At 38.7% G+C, this 8,969-nt stretch overlaps 1 protein-coding gene across 1 annotated transcript; it reads left to right on the top strand.

Annotated features, from left to right (window-relative positions):
• The first annotated feature begins 3,958 nt into the window (after positions 1-3,958).
• On the top strand, positions 3,959-4,933 carry LOC100718144 (olfactory receptor 11A1-like). Its single transcript, XM_003476065.1, has one exon. The coding sequence runs from the start codon at positions 3,959-3,961 to the stop codon at positions 4,931-4,933; it is 975 nt and encodes a 324-aa protein (XP_003476113.1).
• The last annotated feature ends 4,036 nt before the right edge of the window (positions 4,934-8,969 follow it).

An 8,969-nucleotide genomic window follows, 5' to 3' on the forward strand; every position in this document is an offset into this window, starting at 1 on the left:
GGTCTTACATTTCTTGTATTTTTTCAACTATTAATGCCTAGTGCAGATTGCATATGTGCCTCTGTTACATTGCATCTTGTTTGTAGTTTATGATTTCAAAAGGTAAAATTGTTTAGAATTATGGTTGCCACTATAATACTGACTCTTTGTTTCATATCGTCTGAAGCTTGATGAGCTGTGCATATTTACGTTGGTTACTCCAAGCACTGTTGAGCACCACCTTCTCTTTTTTTAATAGTGAGTTTCCTCCAGATTTTTAATCATTAATGAAAAATTTTGGTGCATGGTAGCCAAACTAAAAGAGTTACACGTAAGCACATAGTCAACAACTTTTCTAGAAGTTTTACTAAAATCAATAAACTCCTTTTCTCCTCCTTTCTCCTGACCTATTTAATTACTAATGCTCTCTGAAAGGGGTATTATGTGAAGTTTCACATTACTATTAGCATTACAAAGATCCTGACCATACATTATAAGACCTCCAACTATTACATAAAACATCTACTTAAGAGTTTCACCAAACACCTTAATTCCTCTACTCTGAGAACTTAGGAGAATTGCAAGTTCAAGCCCAACTTGAGCAACTTAGTGGTTTGTGAGATCCTGTCTCAAAACAAAACAAGAAATTTTTTGGTTTTTTGAGTCAGGATCTCACTATTAGTTCAGGCTGGCCTTGAACATCATGTAGCCTGGGCTGGCCTCAAACTCACAGCAATTCCCCTGCCAAATGCTGGGGTTACAGGCACGTGCCACCACATCGAGTAAAACAAAATATTTTAAAGGGAGATGTGCTTTAAAATGGAGCACTTGAGGATGTGCTTCAGAATGGAGGCCCTAAGTTCAATCTGAGTACTGAAAAAAGATTTTTTTAAGTATTTCACCAGGGACTGTTGTACTCTAAGAAAATAGCTTTGTTATATGTGTATTATAGCAAACCTGTAAAGTGGCTTACTAAATGTGTTTTTTTTCATCCTTTTTCCCTAACTGATATGTTAAGTGACCTAATTGATATGTTGAGCAATACTCTCCTCTGTAAAGAATTGCAAGAATCTCACCTAATTGATATGTTAACCATTGTTGCCCTCTACAAACTACAGAAGTTGTGCTAAAACAAGCTAACAAGGGTTGTTAATCACTATTAGGCGCCTCTATTCTCCACTAAAGAGCTAAAGAAAACTAGAATGGCCCATTAATTTATACTTGTTTAAAGTAACCTGCTTGTGTGCAGAGAGATTTGCGTATGAGTTTAACCCTTTACCCTGACCTTGACACATAACCGCCGTTTTCTGTTCTGTATGGCGCCTTATTGCCTCCCTCTCCCCTCACCTATCTATCTAGGCCATAAAGAATTTGGGTTTCTGGTGACCTCTTCCCAACCCGGTGATGATCTGTCATAAAATGAGCCTACCCCAATTTTAAGAACTGTTTAGCTTCAAAGAAATTACCAGGAAATACTATGGCCCAAACCTCAATCGGTACTTTCCTTTTGTTCTGTATGCATCAAATGAGTTAGATATCAGATCTTTGTAAAACTTAAGTTTCAACTTCTTGTAACTCTTGACCCCTTTGCACCTACTAGTGAAAACGAGCTGTCCTGGGATAATGTTTTTTTTTGTCCTGGGATAATTAACTGTCCACTTTCTTCCCCAAATATTGCTGCAGATGTGCCACTCCGAGATAATGTCAGTCTGTAGAATGGGAGTAATTTGAGAAACACCAGGAACTCCCGAGATTGTCAGAGCTAAGTGGACAGCAATACGGTTTCCAGATTCGGGTCAACAAGTTTGATGGCTCTGCAGGTTTCTTTGTTTCTCCCCCCCACACACACACCTTTTCCTCCAGCCTCTTTTTAAAGTCCTCCCTTCAGTCTCTGGGGGACAGTCTCCAAATTGGCTCCCGGAGACTGGTCGCCAGACCTGGAAATAAAGCCTTTGCCACCTAAATTTTCGGTCTCTTGCCTCCTTGGATTTTATACCGGGGCCCAAGTTATAACAGGACCAAGGCTGAATGGTCAAATTCTCTAGTTAACAAAAACAATGGTAACTTTTTGGTCATAGAAATTAGTTCAGAGTTTAGATTTAGGAGATTCAGAGTCAGTTTAACATAACACTGTAGTTTTGAAGAGAAGGAAACTTAACATTAGAGTAGGAATTTCAAATGAGCCTACATTTATGTAAGGTAGATTATTTGACCTGAATGGAGACTATATAGGGCAAGAGAATCAAAAAAAATTAAAAATCCTCAGCTTCCAATTGACCTCAGACAGCAAATTTTGGAGATGACTTTTCCAGTGGACCCCAGGCAACTTGTTCAAGAATGACTTCAGAGAGGAGTGGGACCTGAGCTAAGCCAGGTCTCTCACACGGTAGGTTGTACAGATGCTACCTGGGTTTGTAAGTTGGACTTTCTTGGAAGGGGAACTGAATGGCTGACTCAGTGCTGTATCTGATGTCAGAGTAAAACTACCTCCCTCTTCCCAGACAGCTTAGCAGACTTGTTCTTCTGTGGGTGCTCAGCCAAGATCACAGGAAGAGTGCTGGCAGGAAGACTGCTGTGATGCTTTCCAATTCTACCTTTGTTTTTTGTTTGTTTGTTTGTTTGTTTATTGTTGTTTTTTTTTTTTTTGAGACAGGGTTTTGCTATGTAGTCAAGTTGGCCTCAGATTCACTGTGTAGCCCACTGTGTTGGCCTCAAACTCACAAGGGATCCTCCTGCCTCAGCCTCCCAAGGGCTGGGAATATAGGCATGTGCCACCACACCTGTCCAATTTTGACATGTCTATCATTCAGCACTTTAAACAGAATACTGTGTAGAAGCTTTGAAATCAAGCAAACTCAGGTTCAAGTCTTGACTTCAGACTCCCACAGTGGGGCTCCCAGCATGGTCAGCGTGACCACCAGGCTCCCCAGGGAGCATGGGGTCTCTCTGCCACCACCCCAGAGCTAGAGTGATCGCCCTGTGGTTGTGGTGGTGCTTGCATTCACTCAAGGTATCTCGGAGCTCCCCAGAATCTCGCTCACTGAGGTCTCCTGGCTCCCAGTTGAACGAACTGTAACAGTTACTGTCTCTGCTGAGACAGCTGCAGTTGATTACCTAGTTTACCAAAGATTGTGTATTAAAGATTATCGCAACAAAGCTGTGGTAAACCTTCACATCTAGAAAGACAACCCCAAGATATTCCTTTTGGCAAGGAAGGTTTGGGAGATAAAGCTGTTTGTGGCATTTAGTGGGGGTCCAAAAAGTTCCCATTCTGTGGTGGGTCACACACATAACATGAGACTGGAAGCAAAATGGAACCTCTGGCTTCAAGAGAAAAGAAACTTTAAATGGACTATTGTGATGCTGCAAACCAACTTGTTACCGTGTTACCTGGTTGTTTAATTAGAATGACTACATTTGTCTAACTCACCTCGTGGGCATTCTAGATGTGGCATATCGCAGATTCAGCATTCACATTCATAACATTTGTCTTACTTGTTGAAACATAATGGTGCATATTTATTTAAACAGAAAAAAAAGGAAAAGATGAACTTCATAGCCTGTGGGTTATTTTAGTTTTATTAGGATCCATTTCTTTACATTAAAAATAATGGTATTAGAATATCTGGACTTTAACATACCAAATTATTCTCAAAATCATGTATATGCAGATTGTACTTGTAAGTTTCAAAGAAAATTATCCCTTTTTGTATTACTTAATTAACCTAGAAGATTAAAAGGGTATGATTATACTATATTAATTTCTTAATACAATCTAGGAAAAATATTCACCTTAGTGACCTTGAGTAATTAGCTCAAACTCATTGGATCTTAGTTTCTCTTCTATAAAAAAAAAAATAAGGTTTGTCACTAATGCTTGCTCTAGGATAAAACCAAAGTGGTGGAATAAACCAATGGCCATAACAGGATATGGGTTAATATTTTTAACTTTTGTCTTTTCCTTTGGGCACAGATCTAAATGAGGAAACAGCCCAGTGGTGACAGTGAGAACCAGACCACCTGGCTGATTCTCCTGGGCTTTGGAGAGCTACAACACCTGGGCTTCCTCTCCTTCACCTTGTTTCTGACCATCTATATGATGACAATTGGGGGCAATATCCTCATCCTGCTGGCTGTGGGCTCCAGTCGGACACTCCAAACACCCATGTACTTCTTCCTCTGCCACTTCTCCCTGCTAGAGATCGGGTACACCTCCAACATCATGCCTTGGCTATTACAGAGTTTCCTGCAAGGGAGAGAAGTCATCTCACTGACCAGCTGCCTCACTCAGTTCTACATGTTTGCTTCCCTAGCTGCAGCTGAATGCCTCCTGCTCTCTGCCATGTCCTATGACCGCTACTTGGCCATCTGCCATCCCCTTCACTACCCTGTCTTCATGAGCTCCTGGTTTTGTAACTGCCTGGCTACTTGTGCTTGGCTCAGTGGTTTCTTCTTCTCTGCCTTCACTCTGGCCCTAGCAGCCCCTCTGTCCCTCTGTCCTGGCAGCAGGGAGATTGACCACTACTTCTGTGACTTTGCTCCAGTAGTAGACCTGTTCTGTGGGGATGCGAGGATCATGTGGGGAACTGGAATCAGTATCTCGGGCTTTCTGACCCTGGCCCCCTTTCTATTGATTGTGACATCGTATGCTTTCATACTGAGGGCTGTACTGAAAATACCTTCAGGGCACGGGAGGCAGAAAGCCTTCTCCACCTGCTCTTCACACCTTAGTGTGGTTGGGGTGTTTTATGGTACCCTTATTGTAGTCTATGTGGCCCCAACAGACCACATGGTCCCCCAGCTCCAAAAAACCTTCTCTCTCCTCTACACTGTACTTACTCCCATGGTCAACCCCATCATCTACAGCCTCAAGAACCAAGAGGTAAAGGGAGTTTTGTGTAGACTCTGGGGCCAGGTCATCCTAGGGCATGCTCCACTGAGGGGGACAGCATAGCTATTGACTTCTGCCTCTGTTTCCGTTTTCCCCGTTGTAACTGTATAGAGATTAATCACATACCTAATCCTGGGCCTAAAACCTATAAAGATTCCATAAATAATAGTTTAAAAATAAGTGGATGAGTATTGAAAAGAATGAGAGCAGGGTGGTAATTCCAAGTGGGGACCATTTGCAGATTCTTAAGCCAAAGTGAATCAGGTCTTCAGACAGGAAAAGGAAGTTAAGAGTGATTGTAAGGAGTACAAGAATGAAGGTAAAACCATACTTGGCTCACAGCCTCAAATGGAATCTCAGAAATGAAAAAGTAAAATCCTTAGACCTAAAGTCTGTAAAGTAGTCAAGGACGGGATGAGAGACATCCTTCACTACATAAAGATAGAACTTTGCTTTGGGAAAGTGAAGGTCAGGGGGGCTGGGGATTTAGCTCAGCGGCATAAGCGCCTGCCTTGCAAGCAGGCAGTCGTGAGTTCGATCCCTGGTACCGATAAAAACGAAAAAGACAAAAAAAAAAAAAGTGAAGGTAAGTTAAAAAAGAGGCAAGAGCCCAAACCACTGATGCCTGGATCCCAGGAGACCATTAGGCCACTGTTAGATGAGTTCCCATTAGTTCTCCTGTCATTGATGTTGAACCAGTGAATAGTAGAGAAAAAGGAGGCAATTAAGAAAGAAAAGATAAATTAAGCCCAATTAAAAGATTCTGAAATTTGCCTCTATCAGATCATTTTTGAAGGCCATTAAAAATGGCAAAATGTGGGCACAGTAGTGAACACCTATAGATCCAGCTACTTAGGAGGCTAGGACAGGAGGATGGTTAGAGTCCAAGAGTTCAACTTGGTCAATTTGGGCAATACAGCAACATCTTGTCCCTTAGAAAGAAAGAAAGAAAGAAAGAAAGAAAGAAAGAAAGAAAGAAAGAAAGAAAGAAAGAAAGGCTAGTGGTAGAGCATATATTTATCATGCATGTGTCCATTAGTTCAATCCCCAAAATCAAAATAAAATTCCAATTTTTTATTTGAACTGTCAGTATGATTTTCAAGATCTTTTATATGATCCACTGATACTAGAATGATATAAACGGTTTACAAATTAAGACTTCTGGCCAACAAGATCTACAGAATCTGGCTTTTAAGAAATGAGGCCTAGAAAAAGATAATAGAGAAACCATTGTTCATTTTCTGTTAACTGGTTCTAAATACCCTGTAATTTCTTCATTCTCTTGAATAGCTTCAGACTGACTTGATATGCTTGATGCTATAGTATATGAAGTTATACTCAAATAATTCAAGGAAAGAGGCACTATGGTGACTACTATTATGTTAGATTATCTGGGGGTGAAACACAATGATGCTTAAATTGTTCGGTTCTGACCTGTGTTGTCCTAATGCAATGTCCTCTTTTACCTCAATCCCACCCTTTTTTAAAATTAATCTATTTTTTCTTACATTTTTTTTCAATTAAGGGAAAACTAAATTTAAAAATAGCGGGATATATTATAGTAACTCTTTTGTTTTCCTATTAACCTGATATGATCCCCAGTATTGCTCTCCCCATCTTGTTCTGTCAGATTTTACTATATTCTATTTTGTTTGATAGTATCAAGTTTGAGGGTATAGGCAACCACTTTGAAGGCAATAAGATTCACTAAGATGCCCATTATGGCTTGATTATTATCTTCTTTTGAAATTCTGTAAGGTCTCCAGTGTAGGTTTTATTGGTCTTGTTCTGTACTGTTTTGATCAGTTCTATTGTACCTGACGATATAGGCAAATTTTTTAAAAAATAGCAAGAGGCACAATGGTAACCATTTTAGATCACCTGCTATTCTATTTTTACATCATGTACTATGCCCATCCTTTTGTTCTAACCAACTCTGTTTTGTTTAGCCACGTTAGGTTTTATTCTCTCCAAAAAAATAGTAAGAATTGTGGGAGTAAAAAAAAAAACAAAAAGTGTAATTGTTATTAAAAAGAGAGGAAAAGAAGATGGTCTAAGGGATATAACTGCATGTATGTTTGAGTGTGTAGGATGGAAATCCATATTACTGAACTTTTGTTGGATCATTGATCAGCACTGTCTGCAATCTCATTGTATCAATGTTCACTTTACATGCTTTAATTTTATAATTTGGACAACTATTTCAAAGATGACAATATGTAACCTATTAACTAGTGATATCTTACTGTATTTTTTTCCTTGAAATTCTGTATTATTTGTACCCTTTTACTGCTTTGTTTTTTTTATTTTATTTCCTTTTTTTCTCTCTTTAAATAAAAAAAAGAAATGAAGCCTAGACATTTGCATTATTAAATGCCGCAATTTTAAAAATAATTTTTAAAAAAATTTTTTTGTCTTTTTGAGACAGGATCTCACTATACAATTCAAGCTGACCTTGAGCTCACTTTGCAGCCCAGGCTGGTCTTGAGCCTGCAACAATCCTCCTGTCTTAGCCTCCTGAGTGCTGGGATTACAGCCATGAGCCACCACATCTGGCTAAAAATAATTTAAAATTTTTAAAAACTACTAATTCTTAGTGCAGGAAAAGGGTATGATTTCCAGATGTAATCAAGATAATAGGAAAAAAGGAAGAAAAAATGAAACATAGATGCCATTGGCTGTAAAGAGATATAATCCCAAGTAATAGAAACAAGGTACATAGATTTATTTTAAAATGGCAAGTTAGGGGATCTGGAGGGAATTAAAGGACTGGAATTTTCTTATCAGTGTCTTATCCTTTCAAGCCACTTGCTCAGTTGCTCCCAGAACTCCTATTTTGATCCCACTGAGACATTCAGGGTTTTTCTGTTGTTGTCACGTCTATTATATTTCTTTCATCCTCCTTTATTCTTTACTTCTCTCCGTATCCAAATAAGATTCCACAATCCAAAACCTTGACCACTTTTGCCATCATATCCAATCTCCTTGCCTATTATCTTTTCATCACACTTGACTGTGAAGGCCAGATCCTAAAATGGCACAGCCCCTGCATGCATTTACAGACATTTTGCTTGACTCTCGTCGTCTCGGGTTCTATGCTTTAGGCATAATTACTGTGTTTTATGTCACTGAATGTAACCAATTTTGAGGCAATTGTTTTGCCTTTCCATAACAACTTTCTATTGACTATCTTAAAACTTACATGAAAATCATTGCATTAGAGATTTTTTAAACTAATTTAATTGGTGAAGGAAAAATGAGTGGATGGATAGCTGGACCAATTAGTTATCTTAAACAAGAATTATAAATAACATATCCCCAGTTTTTAAATTTTATTTAAAAGAGAATAAAATGAAACACAATAAAGCAGATCAGAACAGAGCAATGAAAGTGATACAGGAATTCAAAAAAGACAACAGGAAAGCAACATTGACTACCATAATGTCTCCCGTTTTCTTCAGAATAACTGTCCATACCATCACACACAATAAAATCAAACAAAACAAAACCAAATAAAACCAAACCTAACAAAATTATGGAAATGATACAAAAATTCAAAACAAGATAATGGGAAATTAACAATGGTTGCCATTTTCCCTTTTTAGACATTTCCTCCCCAATCACTTTCATAATATCTATTGTGCTTTCTGGATCCCACTAACTCCTTCAGTTTTTTTATGCTAAAGAAATAACTCAGTGTTCACTCAGATAAGTCTGAATCATTTCACCCATGAGCATGATGGCCAGTTGCATCCATTTACCTCCAAGAGCCTTGAAGTTATCCTACTTTATAGCTGAGTAGCTTTCCATTATGTGCTGTCTTTCTCATCCATTCTGCAGTTGATGGAAAAGTTACCCTTCCCTACATACTCGTAAGGGGGAAACTCCAAGAGGAAGAGATAACTATCTTAAATATATACGCACCAAACTCCAGAGCACCCAGTTATATAAAACAATTATTAACAGAAATGAAAACTCAAATTATCAGTAACACAATTGTAACAGGAGACCTTAATACATCACTGACACCAAGGGACAGATCAACCAGACAGAAAATGAGCAAAGAAATAACAGAACTGAATCACACCTGTGAACAAAT

This window comes from Cavia porcellus, unplaced genomic scaffold (assembly GCF_034190915.1).
Source record: "Cavia porcellus strain 051 isolate PalLab524CR breed Dunkin Hartley unplaced genomic scaffold, mCavPor4.1 scaffold_8, whole genome shotgun sequence".
NCBI classification, from domain to species: Eukaryota; Metazoa; Chordata; class Mammalia; order Rodentia; family Caviidae; genus Cavia; species Cavia porcellus.

Coding starts and splice junctions, on each gene's coding strand:
- LOC100718144 (XM_003476065.1), top strand. CDS start 3,959: ATGAGGAAACAGCCCAGTGGTGACAGTGAGAACCAGACCACCTGGCTG.